The 21,724-nt window shown below is 41.0% G+C and overlaps 1 protein-coding gene across 1 annotated transcript; it reads right to left on the bottom strand.

Moving 5' to 3' along the window:
- Positions 1-6,676: 6,676 nt before the first annotated feature.
- stmp1 (short transmembrane mitochondrial protein 1) lies at positions 6,677-21,700 on the bottom strand. The gene is made up of 3 exons (XM_080191705.1): positions 21,532-21,700; positions 9,078-9,131; positions 6,677-7,136 (listed from the first exon to the last, which is right to left on the bottom strand). Exons 1-3 carry the CDS (start codon positions 21,544-21,546, stop codon positions 7,062-7,064), a joined length of 144 nt encoding a protein of 47 aa, XP_080047831.1. The 5' UTR covers positions 21,547-21,700; the 3' UTR covers positions 6,677-7,061.
- Between the last annotated feature and the right edge of the window lie 24 nt (positions 21,701-21,724).

Here is a 21,724-nt window from a genome sequence, read left to right as displayed (position 1 = left end):
GAGGGAGAGGGTCTCCCAGTGCACTAAGACACCGGGGGAGCCTTTTTAAATGGCGCCCCTTTGCTTTGCAGCCAGGTTCACTGGCATGTTCAGGCCCCACCCCATCAGAATCAATACAGAACTCTCCCATCTCCAAAAAAACAAGAGTATGGAATGATTGCAGTTCCGATCGCGCCAATTGCTCCAGATTTCTCACCATTATGATGGTTTGCTTCGGGGGGTGGGGGGTAATTCACTTTGACAGTCTCTGCTACTGAACTCTACCTTCCAATAGTCATGTTGGGGTACCACTGCACAGGAGCATTACACTGTCAATGATTCATTTATTTAAAGGACCTTAGGACTGTCTGTCAGCTGCCGAAAACAATGCACCAAGCAGATTGGGTTGAATGTTTTCAGGCACCCACAGAGTGCGGGACATTGATTCTCAAAATTAAACCTCTTTGCACCCATTTTCTGCCTGTAAATGAAGGTTTAATTTCTCCAACAAACTAAAGCACAGGTTTTAGCTGCAATAACGATGGATGGGGGTATAATCTAAATGGGATTAGGGGTCCTGGTATGTGGTTATTAAAGGATAGCTCATTCATACAAAAATGATTGATGAAAAGCATTCAGATGAAATTTATCCGAAACACTGACTGTAGATCTCGCTCCATAAAGGCTGCTTGACCTACTGAGTATTTCCAGCATTTTTTCCTTGGATTTCCTGCACTAGCAGTGTTTTGCTGTTTTGAAATTTTGATCACAATATAAAGTTAAAATGTATTTATTAGTCACAAGTAGGCTTGCATTAACACTGCAATGAATTTTCTGTGAAAATCCCCTAGTCGCCACACTCCGGCTCCTGTTCAGGTACACTGGTGGTCAATGCACCTAACCTGTAGACTGTTGGACTATGGGAGGAAATCGGAGCACCCAGAGGAAACTCACACAGCACACGGAAAACGTGTAGACTCCACCCAGACAATGACTCAAGTTGGGAATCAAACCCTGGTCCCTGGTGCTGTGAGGCAGCAATGCTAACCCTCACCGCACTAATTGTATACTGAGCTTCCTGATGAATTTTACAATAGGAAAACAAGGAAGAGGTACTGTGAAGATACAAAATTCTAGTCAGACTATATGGAATATTTGGCATGGTGATGGGAACCCCATATTGGGCAGAATCCAGGGATGATTTGTCAGGACCTTACTTGGGATTAGATCTTGCTGAAAAACTGGAAAAACCTGGACTGTTTTCCTTGGAAACTAAAGGAGTAAACATTTTAAAATGAAACATTTAAAACAGTGAAAGGAATTGATAGGGAATCCATACTTTGGAGGAACACAGAACCAAGGGACATTACAGATCTAAGAATTCAAGCAAAACCAATTAAAATTAAACTCAGCAAGTACTTCTTTACATCAAAGCTTATCAGAATATAGAACAAATTGGAGTAATTCATTTTGTCTTATCAATAAATCTGGAAATGCCATCTGTTTGCTTTTCACTTTATTGATTGCAGTGGACTAGAGTTGTAAAATGCAGACTGGTAAATAGAAAATAAGAGATGTTTCTTTTCCAATCGATCAAAAATATGGAAAAGCTTTTTGAAACTGTTTGTTAAAGCAACAATAATACTTTTCAGAAAATGCTATTTTTATCAAGTCTTGAATACCGTCCTACATCACTCAGTCAGCATAGCTATGACAACTGCAGTAACGTTATCGGTGCTATAGTTAATAGTAACAATAAAATAGAAATATTCTTAACATGTCCAATAGTACTTACACATTTAATATCACTTTTGTTCAAGGCAATTTACACTACCCTGTACTGTACCTTCCAAACATGTGACCCCGCCTTGAAAGATAAGGGCAACAGATACATGGGAACAGCAGCATCTACAAGTTTCCCCCCAAGACACACGCCACCCTGACTTGGAAATATGTCATCGTTTCTTTGCAGTCACTGGGTCAAAATCCAGGAATTCTCCTCCTAATAGCACTGTGGGTGTCCCTACACCACATGGATTACAGTGGTTAAAGAAGGCAGCTCACCATCACCTTCTCAAAGCCAATTATGGATGTGCAATAAATGCCAGCCTAGCCAGTGACGCCATGTGAACCAAATTCAGAAATTCACTTATGCGTTAGATATATTCCAACATGAGGAATTAGAATCATAGAATCATAAATTCTAACAGAGCTGAAGGAGGGCTTTCAGACCAACTTCTTAAATCAGGCCCAGCCTGCACTCTATCCCTGTAACCCTATGCACTTTATCCTGCTAATCCCCTAATCTGCACACTAAGGGGCAATTTAGCGATGTGAACCCACCTAACCTACACATCTTTGGAGAGTGGGAGGAAACAGGAGCACCTGGAGGAAACCCATGCAGACACGGGGAGAATGTGCAAACTCCACACAGGCAGTGACCCAAGACCAGAATCAAACCCGGGTCCCTTGTGCTGTGAGGCAGCAGTGCTAACCACTGCGTCATAAAAGTTTGATTACTCACAGATGAGTTTTGTGAACCATCCCCAGGAACAATCCCCAGGCAAATTATGCCCCCAGAACTATGGACACTATAAATAGAAGGTGATCCACTTTGGCAGAAAACCATCCCTGCAATGAAGACAGAAAATTAACCCATTGCGCCTGAAAACCATAGATGCAAGAAGCAATAGATAGCAATAGAAGCAACCATAGATGCATGAAGTATGCAGAAGGCACAATTTTCCACTCAATCATTTAATTCATATCGTCAAATCACTGAATCCATTAGCCAACTAAATTTCTATTGACCTATATTTAATAAAAGTTAGACAAATCATTTGATTCACAAGCCAACTGGATTGTCAGAGATGACTTCAGATGTTTGCTTGGGAATTAGGGATCCTGGAGAACAGACAAGCAATGCAAAGTAGTGATCCATAGTTGAAATTGCTTCAAACTGAGTAGGCAAAGCTTGACAAGCTTACTGATAATCGCAAAATTAGTATTTTATATTCATCTCCGTAAAGGCAGTGGAAGTAAACCAAACCAACTAGAAAGTTCCTTACAATGTAATCCATTTAAGGAAGGAAAAAGGTTCTGAGTTCAAAATAAATACTGTGGGTTCATCGAATTGAATGCGGAGAATGTACTGGTGAGTGCAAAATTGCCTGCTGTTCAACAAACGTGTGATGGCAGGAGCTGCTGTCCTCTGGTGGTTAATTATATCTCACACTGTTCTTACTATCACTGTTCTTACAGATTAACAAACTTCTTGCAGAAAAATATGGAAGTTGGACATCATTGTTCATATTTTGCATTTATCTTTCACATTCATCTTTCACATTCAAAAGCAATTCACTTTCTGTTAACAAAAATCAATGAATTACGATGCTGAACACTCAATGTTGTGATTTTGAATTTGTGCTTTTCTGTTAACCTTGGCAACTGCAGCACTTTATATGTGCAGTGCCAGGTTCCTCTTACTCAGTTAGGTTAACAATGTGTGTATTTTTAATCACACGTGGCACTTTTAAAAATGAAATTAAAGGGCATGGCGATTAAATATTTAGGACTCCACAACTAGCCTTAATACCCTTTGCTATGGAAGAAAAATCGGATATTTCTTGATCATGATTGATGCTCTGATTAAAGTAAATGTATTTGGATGTCTGGTGAGAAGAGGATAATGCTCAACAGTGATCGTATTCAAGGTAGAACAGGCTGATGAGATTCAGTTGCTAAATTCAGAAATGAAGAGTCATGCGGCTCATCTGCCAATTCAGAATCCTAACCCAACAGGATTGAAGATCTTCAGCATGAGGACTGAATTATAGGATATCCAACATGAAGGGGGGGGGGGGGAAAGGTGGAAATGACTCAGTCCGTCATGTCAGTGCTGGCTCTTCAAATGGAGCTGACTACAACAATCCTCCTTTTCCATGTATCCTTCTGTATGTGTTTCCAAATAGTTACCCAATACTCTTTTTAAATTGTTAGCCTTTGCTCATTAGCCACTGTGGCTAGTATTCTACTGTAGGTTCTTACAGTCCTCTGTGGAAAAATATACTTCTAACTTCCTCCATCTTCTTATGATAATCTTGAATCTATGACTTAATTTGCTAATTGGTGGAAATATTCTTTACCCACTGAAAATCTTTTGTAACGTTAAAAGCCTGTTACATTTCCCAATTACCTCCACCTTTTCCAGTGAAGATAGCCACAGCTTTTCTACATCTTTCTTCTTAACACTAACCTCACATTCTATTAAATTTTGACTATACTCTTTCCCTGGTTCCAAGGTGTTATCAGAAGTCTATGTCATATACTTGTAGCATAACCAATTAAGTTGTGCAAGTTCAACATCAATTCCTATAGTTTTTATATTCAGTTGCCAATGGAGAAATTCAGAATGCCACTTCAAACATTTTTCTGCCTCCACTCTCACTGTTAAAAGATTTATAGAGCAAACTTACAGTTGGAGGTTACACTGCAGCAAATTCAGAAGTACAATAGAACATTTCACAACAGAGGGATTTGCTGGAAATTTCCAGTCCTCTTATTTAATGATTGTATAGAATTGATTGGATTAGAAGCTAAGAGCACGGAGGGGCATTATATGTGTTGCTGCAGCTCCTTAAAGAGTAACCAACACTTCCTTTGGAGGAGAATTAAAACTGGTTTGTATTTGCATGTTTGGAACATGACCAGGGAACTGTAGGTATATAGAGAGGAAGAGGAAGAGAGAAGGAAGGCTCATTCTTGTGACAGTACTGAAAGTAACAGTACTGAAAGTAACACTGGAAGAGGTTGCGGAAATGAGTTGCTTTTTTATGGCTAAAAGAGGACCCTTCTGAAACCGCATCTGCCAAATTTGCAAAGGGAAAGATGGCAGAGCAGTTATTGGAGGGTCTTCCTCTCAGATGATGAACACGTCAAATAACTTAAGAGCTTTATGAAGTTAAGTATAAGAACATAAGAAATAGGAGCAGGAGTAGGCCATCTAGCCTTTTGAGCCTGCCCCGCCATTCAATAAGATCATGGCTGATCTGAAGTGGCTCAGTTCCACTTTCCCGCTTTCTCCCCATAACCCTTAATCCCCTTGCCTACCAAAAACCTATCTACCCGTGTCTTAAATATATTTAGCGAGGCAGCCTCCACCACTTCAACAGGCAGAGAATTCCAGAGATTCACCACCCTCTGAGTGAAGAAGTTCCTCCTCAACTCTGTTCTAAACCGCCCCCCCTTATCTTGAGGCTGTGCCCCCTAGTCCTGCTATCCTTTCTGAGCGGGAAGAATCTCTCCACCTCTACCCTATCCATCCCTTTCATCATCTTATACGTCTCAATGAGATCTCCCCTCATCCTTCTAAACTCTAACGAGTACAAGCTCAGTCTCTTCAGCCTCTCCTCATAGCTCAACCCCCTCAACTCCGGCATCAGCCCAGTGAACTTCCTCTGCACTCCCTCCAAAGCCAAAATATCCTTGCGCAAGTGCGGCGACCAAAACTGCACACAGTACTCCAGCTGCGGCCTCACCAGTGCCCTGTACAGTTGCAGCAAGACCTCCCTACTTTTATATTCAATCCCCCTCGCTATGAAGGCCAGCATCCCATTTGCCTTCCTGACCACCTGCTGCACCTGTAGGCTGGGTTTTTGCGACTCATGCACAAGGACCCCCAGGTATGCACTGTTGCAATCTCTTTATAATGTACCGACATGACAGGGCGTAAGTACACACTTATTCTTCAATTCTCCAACACTTCATTGTCATTATGGTACAGGAGGCCACCATTTAGCTATTACATGCTTTTTTTAAGAAAAAAGTTATGCTAAATATTCTGCTTATAAACAAAATAGCAAGGTTATGGTATTAAAAAGTACAGGCTATAGGCACTTGTGAATAAAGAAACAGTTCCTTAGATGATTGTGAATAAGAGGTCATTATCTCGTCATGGGAAGTATAAGAAAGAATTTTGATTCCATCTTGGAATAATGCCCCAACATTCAGCACCTTTCCATATGCACGCAGAGATAGCTACGAGAGCCATGGTCTCATTAACACATAGTATACAGATTGCAGATATTACCATTCGAATTGTTTCTCTAAAGTATAGACACATTGGAAAGAACCATCAATCCCTTGCTGACATTACAATGCGTACTGCTTTGTGAGATTTGTTTTCCAAAGAAAATTCAGATAGCCAGGTTGGAGTTGATCTGGAGCTAGATGGTGATGCACTGTTCACACATATACACATTCAAAGAATAACTGAATCTTGTAACACCCTCTCCTTTGAGATTGTATCTATTATGTATTTCAGGAAATACAGGTATGTTGATTTGGAAGACTAGCTCAAGATTTTAATGGGCTTACCAGTCTGTGTGTTAATGTAACCCATCCATTAGCTAGAGCTCATCACCATTAATTAGTCTCTGATGCAGTTTGAGCCTCAATTTCATCTGTGGTTTTCTAAAAATAGACTTAGAAACTGAATAATGATTTGGTTCTGTCACGTTAAGTGTTTCCTGGGTGTACCTTAAGAAGCACTGGATTATCCTTTACATTTTGTTATAATACTTGGCTAATTTGAATATTGTGTTTCCCGAACCACTGATAAAATTTTCCATTTATCTTACGCACAAACAGCCACTTGTTTATGTTGGGGAAAATAAAAGTCGACCAACGCCGAGACATATTTTGTTACAATACCAGTGACTATATTTCATAATAGAAATTATAATGCACTGTTCTCATAATACAAAAAATAGCACAGAATCAGCATAGATTTCATGTTGTCATCATTAGCTTTTCAACAAACACTAACTAAAATTGACAATCCATTATTATCAACACAAGCAGTATCAAACCCAAATCCCAAATTAACTAAATGTGGTAAAGCAATAATATATCACAGGTGACACAAATACAGGTGACTCTGAAGTAGTGAAGTTGACTGCGTAATAGAGGCTAAATAAATAGAACTGAAATTGAACCAAAACAGTTTGGTACTCAACGCATCCAGTCCATTTGCAACTGAATGCTAACATCCCAATCTTCTCCGTGGACTTTTCACCTCAGGATCAATTACTTGGTGGTTTTTTTCGGCCCTCTGCGTCTTTCTTGAATTCTTCAAACTTCTTATAGATATTTGGAATCTGAAGAGGGAATAAAAATCTGAGGATAAATTTCCTGCTATAGATGTACACATCAAAACCTGGCAATAAACCATTTGCGTATATGGCCTGAAGCAGATTATATACCCAGAACAGTTTGGATTCAGCTATCCATGAAGGATGGATCTGAGTATCAAGGTTGGGCAGCTTTTTGTTGTAATTATCCCAAAACTCCCCAAGGATCCGCTGATCACTGTTGAAGCTTCCTTTGTTAGTAAACAATTGCAGCTTTCTAAGCTAATCAATGGAAGTTTATCATGAACAAGCACCTGTGAATTGTCTAGGTATGAATGTTAGACGAATGGGGATAATGTTGCATCTTTACCTATCTTCTTCCACATTAAAACTTAGAGTATTTTTTGAACAACTCCTTTCCCTGTTTAAAGATGTATCTTTTATTTGGGTAGTGGGAGTAAAACCACAAACGTCATTCTTCTCCGTACCACACTGGTCAACAGTTCCATCATTTAAGTAATAATAATTACATGTGGTTAACCTCGCCCCCCACAAATCTAAATTTTCAGTGAATTTGGGAAGCAAGTTTCTTTGACAGTCTTCCAACTTTAGGCAATCACGTTTCTTGAAATTAATTAATTACACTTCCTCCAAAGATTTTTTTGAGAGGAATGTTTGAGGTATGCCTACAGTTCTAACATGAAACTCTAATTTCTTAGCTTGGTATGTATGTGAATCAAGAAACGTGAATTATAAGCTACCCACCTTGCACCAGCATGAATAAGTTATCTACGTAAGGAACAAAATTGCCCTGAAGGAATTAGGTGGTTTTTACCATGGCTTCAGTGATTTGGAACCACTTGTGAACCAACATAATCCTGAGTCATTAGCAACTTGCTGGGGAAAGGGGCTTAATTTGAACTCACGACCACTGCTATAACCACTGTACGTTATCCATCACAGAAACGAGGCTTAAAAAAGCCCCTTGCGATTATATATTGCGAGTCATTCTAGTTAAAGGGGATAAAATCTAAGCCACATTAGACTTACCACTGGAGTTAAAAAGTACCAGATCCATTTTTGTACACTTGAGTGGGAATGTGGGTTCACACTTCTCAGGTATCACACTATGGAATCAGCACACGATGGGTTAAAACAGCTTTCGTTTCTGCTGAACAGGGCTATTTTGTGAAGGTTGGTAGACTAAAGAAAATGGGAAAGTCACTGATCCTTGTCTTAAAGATTTGGGGCATGTGGTTTTATCACTGTTTATACTAATAAAGTCATCACAATGTTTGGCGGACCATACAACCATGGTAATGGGATCATCAGGAAAGATTGTTGAACATGAGTTTCTCTCGGCTCCATATTATCTGAAATCAGCATTGTATGTCATTTAATGTATTGTAAGTTAATGTTAGTCAATGCAGAACGTACAGATCAAAGGTAGAATTGGTACAAGTGTTTAGGGCTAATTAGGGTTTGCCATAGTCAGTCTGGAATGGCAAAGCATGATATCCAAGTTGTTATATTGAATTATGGACTCAAGGAGTCGTATAAACAAATAGATTCATGTTGTTTGATTTGACCAAGTACTCTTGTTGGATTGTGTAACATGAGCTCATCAAAGACAGGGACTTGATTGTGCAGTTGTTACAACTGATGTCTGTGTTTAAAGCAACAAAAAAAAGCACAGGAAAGCTGTCTTCCAAAGAGCACATTATTCAAAGATAGTCAAGAGTATGTCACTGATTAATTTCAATGCTTTGGAAAACATTATGTATAAGGAAACAAAAAAAAAGAGAAATGAAAATGAAATAAACCAGTTCAATAACTTTGTAATGATGCTGGACCGAAAAATTATAGAAATACCAGAACCATAACACATTAGCATTGCACCCTTCGATTAATGTCTTGACTTAAACAAAATTATCCCTGAGGTGCAATAATTAATTTTCATAAACATACCTCATAATTTTGAGCCAGATACATTCCCACTAGGTTTCCAAAAGTAAATCCTACCTGAAACAAAGCACAAAGTTATTAGGACAAGTGCCCACACGTAACACTTTGTATAGGAAAGAACATCATAAACATCTTTTGAGCATGTGTACATATGACTAAATGTATATTCAAATCTGTTACATAAGGAATGTTAGGGTCGAAATCAATGGAAGTGCAGTTGATTACGGTGGCACAGTGGTTAGCACTGCTGCCTCACAGCACCAGGGACCCGGGTTCAATTCCCAGCTTTGGTCACTGTCTGGGCGGTGTGTCTGCACGTTCTCCCCACGTCAGCGTGTGTTTGCTCCGGTTTCCTCCCACAGTCCGAAAGACATGCTGGTTAGATGCATTGGCCATGCTAAATTCTCCCTCAGTGCATGTGAACAGGCGCTGGAACGTGGCAATTAGGGGATTTTCACAGTGACTTCATTGTAGTGTTAATGTAAGCCTTATTTGTGACACCAATAAACTTCAAAAACTTTTGATGGTCCTCTATAAAGACATGTGAGGTGATAAAATTGAGTTATGTGGCTAGTTATGAAGTTTCTAATTATATTAAAGTTGCTCTTTGCACTTCAGTGCTCAGCAGCTGCTCCCATTCATTGCTGCCATGACGAAGACATTATGTCAGATTTTCTGCTCACATACATCAGTGGCAGAGCTGCTCCACTTACATTTGCAGCAACTGACTAGCAATGAATTTTCATAACGTAGCAAAGCTGTTCAGCATCATTAGCCAGCACAGAAACAAATCAATACAAATATTAAAAGTAAGCTTAAGGAAGTGAAGTCAGAGAAGGAATGGGTAACCACCAGTCAGAAAAAATGGGGCAGGCAGGCAGTCAAAAAAACTCCAGAATGCATCTCGCGTGAGAACCGTTTTTCTGTTGGGAAATGGCGATAGTGACAGTTCCTCTGGGGAGTGCAGCCAGAGCCAAGTTCATGGCACCGTGGGTGGCTTAGCTGCACAAGGGGGGAGGAGTAACAGCGAAAGAGCAATAGCGGTCACAGATTCGATAGTGAAGGGCGCAAATAGGTGCCACTGCGACTGCAGAGGAGACTCCAGGATAGTGTGTTGCCTTCCTGGTGCCAGGGTCAAGGATGTCACTGAACAGCTCCAAGACATCCCGAAAGAAGAGAGTGAACACTCAGAGGTCACAGTTCACACAGGTACCAACGACATAGGCAGAAAGAGGGAGGAGGTCCCACAGGAAGAATCAGGGGGCTGGTTGATTGAAAAGCAGGACCTCAAAAGTTGTAATTTCTGGATTACTCCTGGTGAATACAGGAACAGAAGGAAAGGACAGGTGAATGTGTGGCTGAAGAGATGATGCAGGAGAGAAGGCTTTAGTTTTCCCAGATCACTGGATCCATGTCTCGGAAGGTGGGAGCTGTACAAGTTGGACAGTTAGCTCTTGAACCAGAATGGGACCAACTTCCTTGTTAGGAGGTTTGCTAGTGCTGTTGCAGGAGAGGAGGTTTAAACTAATTTGGCAGGAGTAGGCTCACAATTTGTAGGTATGATCAAGTATAGAACAAAAGCAGAGTCAGCCTGGAAGGTAGGGCAAGGAGATACATGTTAAGGCACAAGAGAATATGGCACAGTTGAATGGCATTTATTTTAATGCAAGCAGTCTTAAAGGACTTTGATTAACATATGAGGGTATGATGTTATTGCTGTCACAGAGGTATGGTTGAAGGAGGGGCAGGACTGGCAGTTCAGTATTCTGGGGTACAGAGTTTTCAGGTGAGACAGGGAATATAAAAAAAGGACTTGGTGTTGTAATACCAACGTGTCAATTAATGCAGTGAGGAAGGATGATCTCAGCAAATATCATTTGATATATATATATCAAATGAGGGCAGATGGGCGGAAGTTAAAACAAAAAGGGGCAATCATGTGGCTGGGCATGTACCATAGACCCCTAAACTGTCAGGGAGAGATAGAAGAGTAAATACATAGACAAATTTGAGAAGTGTTAAAATAATAGGCTAATAATAGAAGGGAATTTCAACTTCCCCAATATTAATTGGATATTCAAAGTGTGAAACGCTTTAGAGGGGGTGGAATTCTTAAGCTGCATCTAGGGGAGCTTTCTGAGCCAGCACATAAAAAGTCTCCTCTCTTGCAAGACTTTCTAAGGAATGAAGTCGGGCAGGTGGTGGAGGTATCAATGGGGTAGCATTTCGGTAATAGTGACCATAACTCGGTAGGATTTAAGGTAGTTACAGAAAAGGTTAAAGATGGATCGGAAATAAGATTTCTGGGGGAAGGCTGATTTTAAAAGGATAAGACAGGATCTAGCCAAAGCGAACTGGGAATAACTACATGTTGGAAAATTCACATCAGAATGGTAGGAGTCATTCAAAGATGAAATACAGAGTGTACGATGTTAATACGTTCAAATAAAGGTAAAGATTGAACCATGGATGCTCTAGGAGTACAGAAAGCGTAAGGGGTTCTAAAAAAAAATGGCAACGGGTCATGAAAACACTGGTGGGCAAAATCAAGAAAAATCCAAAGATGCTCTATAAGTCTTTAAGGGCAAAAGGATAACCAAGGAACAAGTAGGACCCATTAGCAACCAAAGTAGCCAAGGTTTTGTGTGAAGCCAAAAGATGTAGGTGAGGTATCAAACTAATATTTTGCAGCTGTGTTTACGATAAAAAAGGATGACATAGGTATAGAAAGCAGGGATGGGGACTGTGACATAATTGAACAGATTAGCACTGACAGGGAGGAAGCGTTAGCTGTTTTAGCAGTTTTAAAAGTGGGTAAATCCACGGGCCTAGATGAGATGTATCCTCGGCTGCTGTGTGAGGCAAGTGCGATAGATTTCTGGGCTCTGATGTTAATTTTCAAATCCTCTGTGGCCACAGGAAAGGTGATGTGGAGTTGCCAGCATTGGACTGGGGTAAGCACAAGGCTAGTGCTAGCAGATAAACCTGTTGGACTTTAACCTGGTGTTGTGAGACTTCTTACTGCACAGGAGAGGTGGCAGAGGACTGGAGGACAGCTAATGTGGTGCCACTGTTCAAGAGGCAGAGTAGGGAAAAAACAGGTAATTATACACCAATGAGTCTAACATCAGTAGTAGGGAAATTATTGGAAATATTTTTAAGGGACAGAATTAATTTCCACTTGGAAAGGCAAGGATTAATCAAGGATAGTAAGCATGGCTTTGTCAGGAGGAGATCATGCCTAACACGTCTAATTGAATTTTTCGAAGAGGTGACTAGGTGCGTAGATGAGGGCAGTGCAGTTGTTGTAGTTTGCACGGACTTCAGTAAGGCTTTTGACAAGGTCCCACACAAAAGACTGATCAAGAAGGTAAGAACCCATGGGGTCCAGGCCACTTTGGAAAATTGCATCCAAAATTGTTTTAGGGCAAGAGGCAGAGGGGTGATGGTTAAAGGTTGATTTTGCAGCTGGAAGCCTATGTACCAACTGAAAGTGAGATTACCAATAGTACAGTGATTAAAATCAGAGGTGCTCAAGAGGCCAGAATTGGAGGAGCAGTTGAGTTGTACCACAACTTCATTTACTCTTTTTGTTCCTTATCCTATGCACTCATTTCTCAAAAACTGAGACTATTGATTCAACTGAAAATATTTACACTGAGATCAATGTCAGTACAGACTTGATGGACCAAAGGGCCTCTTATGTACTGTAAGATTCTATGTACATACTTCTGTTGGCAAGAGTTTCAGATTTTGACTTATCTCGGAGGGTTGTAGAGCACAAATAGATTACAAAGATAGGGAGGAAAGACCAAGGAGGGATTTAAAATTGGAATGCATCCGAGGGTTCTGAAAGAAATGGCGGAGGTGATAGTGGATGCCTTGGTGGTTATTTTCCAGACGTCGCTGGATTCCGGGGAAGTGCCGGAAGATTGGAAAGTGGCTAATGTTACGCCGTTGTTTAAGAAGGGTGCCAGGCAAAAGGCCGGTTAGTTTAACGTCTGTTGTAGGTAAAATGTTAGAATCCGTCATCAAGGAGGAAATAGCGAGGCATCTTGAGGGGAATTGCTTGATAGAGCAGACGCAGCATGGTTTCGTTAAGGGGAAGTCGTGTCTGACAAATTTATTGGAGTTCTTGAGGGTGTGTCTAGGGCGGTGGATAGAGGAGAGCCGGTGGATGTGGCCTTTCTTGATTTTCAAAAGGCGTTTGACAAGGTACCTCACAAGAGGTTATTGCAGAAGGTAAGGGGACATGGAGTTGGGGGTAGGGTGTTAGCGTGGATAGAGGATTGGTTGTCAAATAGGAGGCAGAGAGTGGGGGTCAATGGGTGCTATTCGGATTGGCGGTTGGTGACTAGTGGAGTGCCCCAGGGGTCGGTGCTGGGGCCTCAGCTATTTACCATTTATATAGATGATCTGGAGGAGGGAACCGAGTGTATGGTGTCGAAATTTGCTGATGACACCAAGATTGGTGGAACGGCAAATTGCGCGGAGGGTGTGGAGAGTCTGCAGAAGGATCTAGATAGGCTGGGCGAATGGGCCAGGAAATGGCAAATGGAATTTAATGTTGGCAAGTGTGAGGTGGTCCACTTTGGTAAGAATAATGGTAGGAAGGACTATTTCTTACGTGGCGAAAAACTGCAGCAGGCAACGGTGCAGAGGGACCTCGGGGTCCTTGTGCATGAGTCGCAAAAACCCAGCCCGCAGGTGCAGCAGGTGGTCAGGAAGGCGAATGGGATGCTGGCCTTCATAGCGAGGGGGATTGAATATAAAAGTAGGGAGGTCTTGCTGCGGCTGTATAGGGCATTGGTGAGGCCGCAGCTGGAGTACTGTGGGCAGTTTTGGGCGCCGTACTTACGCAAGGATATTTTGGCCTTGGAGGGAGTGCAGAGGAGGTTTACTAGGTTGATACCGGAGTTGAGGGGCTTGAGCTATGAGTAGAGGCTGAATAAACTAAGCTTGTACTCGTTAGAGTTTAGAAGAATGAGGGGAGATCTCATTGAGACGTATAAGATGATGAATGGGATGGATAGGATAGAGGTGGAGAGACTCTTCCCGCTCAGAAAGGACAGTAGGACTAGGGGGCACAGCCTCAAGATAAAGGGGGGGCGGTTTAGAATGGAGTTGAGGAGGAACTTCTTCACTCAAAGGGTGGTGAATCTCTGGAATTCTCTGCCCGTTGAGGTGGTGGAGGTTGCCTCGCTAAATATTTTTAAGACGCGGGTTGATGGGTTTTTGATAAGCGAGGGGATTAAGGGTTATGCGGAGAGGGCGTGAATGTGGAACTGAGCCACGACAGATCAGCCATGATCTTATTGAATGGCGGGGCAGGCTCGAAGGGCTAGATGGCCTACTCCTGCTCCTACTTCTTATGTTCTTAAAACAAGTTTGAGAATTTTAAACAAGATGTTGCTTGCCTAGGAGCCAATGTAGATCAGCAAACACAAGAGCACATCAACTTCTACATCTCCATCATTTCCCTTGGGATGTTTTCACCACTCTGTCATCAGACTACTTGTTTGCTACCCACACTGGGTTAAGCTGCAAATTCCTCCAGCTGAACACAGGGAAGATTGAGATCACTGTCTTTGATCCCTAAACACAGTGAAAAGTCTGACAACACCAGGTTTTAGTCCAACCTATTTAAATTTAAATTAAAATAGGTTGGACTAAAACCTGGTGTTGTCAGACTTTTCACTGTGTTTACGCCAGTCCAACGCCGGCATACCCACATCATGACTTTGATCCCTAATACAAACTTTATATCTTTGTCATTGATATTATCCCTCTTTTTGGTCCACCCAGCACCATTGCCCTTGCTGGCTCACACTGGTCCAAGGGCCCATAACACCTCTAATTTTCAATTATTATTTTTATTTCCTTCCGGATCTCAGGCCCTTGCAATGCTACAACCACCACCAACCCTACAACTGCTTCCCAAAACTTTCCATTCCACCAACTCTGACCTCTTGTGCACCTCTTCTTTCCATTCTGACACCATTGGTAGTCCATGCCTTTAACAGTTTAGCCCTCATGCACTTGAATTCCCTGACTAAACTCCTCTGCACTTCCTCCTTCTTCAAGAACATCCTTGAAGGCAAATTGTTTGACAAAGATGTCAGTCACCAGACTTAATTTTGTCTTTAGTTCGCCATCCATTTTTCATTGATTACTTTTTCAACTTGAGGTACTAATATAATAGCAAGTTGTGAATCTGTAAAGAGACAACAGGTCTTATCTTGATAGTATGTATCTAAAATGCTCACTTATCTTTTCCGTCTAGCTAATTTCTAGCATTTACTGCAACAAAGCATTTCTTACTGTTTTGATAGCTTTATTGTTATAATCTTTACATTTGAGATGAAACTTTGAATATGTATTAGCATGAGAATTTTTAAGAATACAGCTAAATGTGAGGCCCTTCCAACTCGCAGTCTCGCAATCCTCTGAGATCCGTGTTCCTCCATTTCCTTCCCTCCACCACTGGTGGCTGTGTTTCAACTCTCCAGGTCCCAAGTTCTGGAATTTCCCTACTAAAGTGCTCTGCCTATCCACCCTCATTTCAGAAACAGCTTAAAGCCTACATCTTTAAATCAAACTTTTCATCAGCTGTCCTAATATCAGACGTGGCTTGGTATCAATTTTTGATTCTGAACTTTACAGAAGGATATTTTACAATATTAAATATGCTGCATAAATACAAATTATTGTCAAAATAAAAGCATGCAGAGGTATGAAGAGAAATGTTTATTTAAAAAAACTTTCTCCCAACAGCAGTTCATAAGCAGAGAGTTCTTGAACACACCCATGATAAACACAGCTTGGCTGAGTCTCAGCTGAGCCACAGCTAAATTGGGTGGGTCACAAGCTGCACTGGAAAATATTTCTTAAACTTCCAAGTCAGTCAGATGGCAAAGACTAACTTGTTCTTGTGGAAATTATGAACAGACGCAACAGAATCTGCATCTATTGTTTATGCATGAATATGATATAGCATAAAGTGGCTGTCTGAAGGGCAAATTTATTTCATCATTCTAAATCCTAGCCCCTCTCTAAAATAAGTCTTAGATACACTGCATGTGACAGACCAGGACATTCACAATGACTTATTTTAGTATACTAAAGTCCTCTGTCAAAAGCTGTCCACGTGCACATCTAACATTGCCTGTCTTCATCCCACCATTTGTCCATTTATGCACTTTTAATCACTCTCTACTTCTGTCCTTCCTGACTTTTTAATGTTCTACTTTGTCCTAAACTTGGCTACCACACCAAGATTTGTTCGTCCATCATCACAACCCTCAATGAACTATACAGAAACTAGTCCATCTCTATCCTGCCTCAATTTTGCCAGCCTCCACCCAAACTGTGTCTTCATCTAATTCCTGCCTCCTTTCTGTCTATCCTCTGTTTAGCCCCACAATGAAACTAAAACTACCAACTAACTCGCACTGATTTTCCTGAACTCTATCTTTCCTCCTCCCATTTTCCTCTTAGGAACCTTCTATAAATCCACTAATTTGAACAGGAGTAGGTCATTTAGCCTCTTGGGCCTGTTCCACTATTTAATGAGATCATAGCTGATCCCAGATCTCACTCCCTGCCTTTGCCTCATATCATTCAATACCTTTGGCAAGTAAAAATCCATCAATTTGGATTTAAAAGTAACAATTTATCTTGCATTAATTGCTGCTTGTGAAAAAGCATTCCAAACTTCTACCAGCTTTTGTATATAGAAATGGTTTCTAATTTTGCTCCTAAAAAGGTCATTCTCTCTCATTTTTAGAGTCTGCCATTAATTTAACTCTTAGGAGTTCAGGCATCATTCAGGTATCCTTCCTAAGGTGTGATGTCCAAAGTTGCTCTAAAATAGCTAATGTCCACTGAAATCAATTTGCCACAATTTACCGTTCACTTAATGTCCATCTATGCTGTTTATACCGGCTATTTTTGTGTTATTGGATAGAAGGCCACATATCCAAATTTGCCAATCTAAATCATTAATAAATATAGTAAATATGTGAGATCTCAATGCAGATCCATGCAGGAAATCACTTCACATCCTGCCAATTAGGGTACCTGATCATTATGTCCATTCTGTCTCATGCTGCCCAGCTAATTTCCTAACTAGTCAAATAATTTACCTTCAATTTCATGAGCTTCAACTTTAGACTTTAGCTAACATTCTCATTAGAGAGACCTGATTAAATGTCTTCTAGAAATCCGTAGACATCCCCATTACTTTAGTCATCAATTTTTAAAAAAATCAATCAGGTGTCACTGAGGCTTTATGAATCCATGCTTGCTCCCTGATCAAGGTGTTCAGTCACAATATTTTGAATTATGGCCTCTAGTAACCTCCAAACAACAAATGTTAGACTAACTGATCCATAATTCCCTGGATTCCCACTGTCAACTTTCTAAATAGCAGAATGACATGCACAATTTTCCCAACCTCAAGGAACAAATCAAGAGAATTTTCCAATTTTATAGTTAGAGTATCTCGAATGTTCTAATCTAATTTCTTCAAAACTCAGGAAATAAACCATCTTTCCCACAGTTATGCTATTTTTTTCCTCTTCTGGTACTTATTCAATTCTCTTTTGAAAGCCACAATTGAAATTTCCTCCAGCACCCTTTCAGGCATTAATTCCGGATCCTAATCACTCTGTGCATAAGAAAGTATTTCCTCACATATCAGTTTAAATTTGTGCCGTCTGGTTCTCGACCCCTCCATTAATGAGGGCAATTCTGCTCTATCTACTCTGTCTAAACCACTCATGATGTTGAACACCTCAATCAAATCTTCTCTCAAATTTCTCTTCCCAAGGAGAACAACCTCAGTTTTTTTCCAATCTACTGATGTAACTGAAGCCCTTAATCCCTGACATCATTCGCGTAAATCTTTTCTGAACTTCGCTACAGCTTTCTTATACTTCCTAAAGTGCAGTGCCTTAACTTGAACACAATACTCCAGTTGAAGCCAAACCAAAATTTTATAAGGATTAATCATTACTTATTTGCTTTGTACTCTATGCCTTGATTTATAAAGCCCCAGATCATTTAAGCTTCTTTAATCATTTTCTTAATCTGCTATGTCATCTTCCCTCTGCTGTGTCTCTTCAAACTTGTACCCTCTAATTTATACTGCTTCTCCTGCTAGAATGTAACATTTCCCTGCATTAAATTTCATCTGCCACCTGTATTCCCACTCCATCAATCAGATCAGATAGAGTATTGTGCAGTTTTGGTCTCCACGTTTAAGAAAGGACATTCTTGCACTGGAGATAGTGCATCTTTGTTGGACCAAGTTGATCCATGGGATGAGGGGATTGTCATATGGTGAGAAGCTGAGTAAATTGGGCTTGTGCTCTCTGGAGTTTACAAGAATCAGAGGCAATCGCATTGAAACATACAAGATTCTGAAGGGGCTTGAAGCAGACATTGAGAAATTGTCTCTGTTGGTTCAAGGAGTCTATAATACAGGGACATAGCCTCAGGATAAGGGACCAATTATTTAGAACTGAGATAAGGAGATATGACTTCCCTCAAAGGGTTATGAATGTTCCATTGTTGAAACCATTTAAAGCTGAGATAAACAAATTTTTGGTGTCTCAGGGCATCGAAGAATATGACAAATGGGCAAGAAAGCAGAGCTGAAACTGAAGAACAGCCATTATCGTACTGAATGGCAAAGCCATTTGATCTACTCTGGTTCCTGCTTTTTGTGTTCTCACCTCATCCCCAGGGCTCTCAGTCTCGGCGGGAAAGGTCGGAAGCAAGAGGAAGGGAGCACAGCAGCTGGGAGAGTCCCAGAGTAGCAGAGGTTGTGAACTGGAGAGTCAGGGAAGAACAGTTCTGAAGATCATGACATGAAACATTAACTGTTTCCCTCTCTCTGTTTGTGTATTGCCAGCAATTTCTCTGCTTACTTTTAATGTTCCGCTATTGCTCAGTTGGTAAGTTAGAATCACAGAAAGAGACTACTTTATTCATCATGCACCAGCCAAAAAACAAGCCACTCAGCCCAATCCCACTTCCCAGCATTTGGTCCATAGCCCTACAGGTTACAGCACTTGAGCTGCATATCTAGATAGCTTTCAAGTGAGTTGACGGTTACTGCCTCTCAAGCAGTGAGTTCTAAACTCTACTACCCTCTGGGGTGAAAATATTTTTCCCTCACCACCTTCTAATCTTCTACTGATACCATATTGGGAGCTGGGATGTTAAACAGGGCACAGTGTCACTTACGACTGAGCTTGTGAATTGAACAAATTGAACTCGTACATTTTGAGCAGCAAGAATCAAAAAATTCACTCTTTTCAACCAGAGTGAGCAATGCTCTTACGAACATTACTGAGTTGGAGTAAAAAGTTATGAATTCAAGTGCCATTCCAAACACATGGAGGCTGCCTCGCTAAATATTTTTAAGATGCGGGTTGATGGGTTTCTGATAAGCGAGAGGATTAAGGGTTATGGGGAGAGGGCAGGAATGTGGAACTGAGCCACGACAGATCAGCCATGATCTTATTGAATGGCGGGGCAGGCTCGAAGGCCTACTCCTGCTCCTATTTCTTATGTTCTTAAAACTCTTGGCAGACTTTGCAGTGAGATATTGAGGGAGTGCATTACTACCAAAGGTACTGTATTTCACGTAAAGATCTTAAAACAAGGCCGGGTCTGTAGACATAAAAGAACACTTGAAAAAGAGTTGGGAGGGTATTTCTGGTGTCCTGAACAGTTTTATCCATCAATTAACACCACTGAAAATAGATTATCTTATCGCATCACTGCTGTTTGTGGAAGTTTGCTGTGTGCAATTTATCTGCCTCACATCCCCTATGTTCCAACAGTGATGGCACTTCAAACAGACTTCATTGGACGTAAAACTCTTTCGGACAGCTTGAGGTTACGAAAGGCTTAATAGAAATGCAAGCCTTTCTTTTGAGTAAAGAATATATACAGTGCAAGCAGGTGTGTGAAGAAACAGATTTTATGGTCCAAATGGGTATTGCTGTGTTATGACTGCCTCCCATTTCTGAAATATTTTCCAGAATTACAACTTCACAGGATCTCTACTATCTTCCTAGTCTCGCCTTTTGTATATCCATCAGTTAACTAGCTTCTAAACTTTGGAATTAACTCTCTTGCTTCCTTTAAAAGCACTCCTTAAAACTTATCTATTTGACCAAGTTTTTGATCATCTGTCCTAGCATCCCACATAGCTGAGTGTAAAATTTTGTTTTAAATTCCTTGAGACATTTAAGTAAATTATATATGCTTCATAAATGCAAGCTGTTATCATTATTGGTAAGGAGATCAAATGATATAAAGTTTAAAGTTTTATTATTATTATGTGTGTCACAAGTAGGCTTACATTAACACTGCAATGACGTTACTGTGAAAATAACCTATATTGAGTTAGGGCAAATAAATGGAGTTGATGTACAAATCACTCATGATCTGAAAGAATAACAGAGTGGGTCTGAGGGATTGAATGGCCTCTTCCTACTTCTATGGTTGTAAGAATACCAATCTTTGCAAAGCAGGTCAGAAAAAAGATGCAGTGATTTTATTGAAGTGCACCCCTAACAGCTCCATAATGCTCTGTGGGTTGTTCCCATGGATGCAGAGTTACACATCAACTGCCAATGGAGGACCATCAACTCAACAAAAACATTTTTGGTCAGTCTGAAATGAATTTGTTGGTCCTCCAGTGCCAAGAGCTGTCAATGGCTGAGTGTCACGTCCCAAGGTTCAGGAATACATGCCAAGCACACTAAAACTTGGTGCAGCTGCCACAAAGGGGCATAAGGCTCTCTCACTATGGTGCACCAGAGGTCTGAAAACTGTAAAAAAAAAGTCAAGCTATAATTTTGACATATGGCATTGTAATTAACTGTAAATGTAATAACATACAGCAGCAAGAAACATTGTTTTGCACTTGACATAATGTAAACTTTGAATTGTGATGTAATATTTCTATAATTTTATCAATAAAGATATGGTGGGGGGTAAAGTTCGAATGATTACGCTGCTTTATACTTGCGAGAGAAGAATGCTGGGCGGAGGGGTGGGGTCATATAACTTGATTTAATTCCACACAGACCTAGCAGATGAACGAAGTTTAATTGAATATCCCTTCCAAAATGAAATACTCTAATCCTCCAGTGCTGCCTGATCTACAACCTTCTAATTCACTGAAAGCAGGCGAGCCAAGCAGACGCTTTACAGAAGTTCATACCAATACCGTATATACACAAACACCCTGAAGGGAAACCCAGACACACTGGCTGGAGAGGTGACAGGGAACCAACGCCCAGAGAGCAGGAGCCCGGTCAGTAAGGGAGGGAGGGAGACTCTGGGGGAAGTTGATGGCCCAGCCCCGGACACCCGCTCACAGCGGCCTCAGCTAAGGAAACACACCCTTACCATTACCATTCCCTCCCTCACTTACCAGGAACTGGAACATTGTGCTCTCTACACCGAGGTATATACCTAGGCCTCGCTCTCACTGCGCCTTCCTAACACCGCCCAGCACTAAGAGTGCGCAGGAGCGCCCTCACTCTGTGGCGGCGGGCCAATAGCGGCGCCATGTTGGAAAGGTCGTTACCCTCCACCCGGCCAACAACAGGAATCCGTCTTCTCGC

The sequence above is a fragment of the Carcharhinus amblyrhynchos genome, chromosome 6 (assembly GCF_965287045.1).
Source record: "Carcharhinus amblyrhynchos chromosome 6, sCarAmb.v2.hapA, whole genome shotgun sequence".
Lineage (NCBI taxonomy): Eukaryota > Metazoa > Chordata > Chondrichthyes > Carcharhiniformes > Carcharhinidae > Carcharhinus > Carcharhinus amblyrhynchos.
Note: the sequence above shows the minus strand (reverse complement) of the source record. Positions and strands in the feature narration are given on the sequence as shown.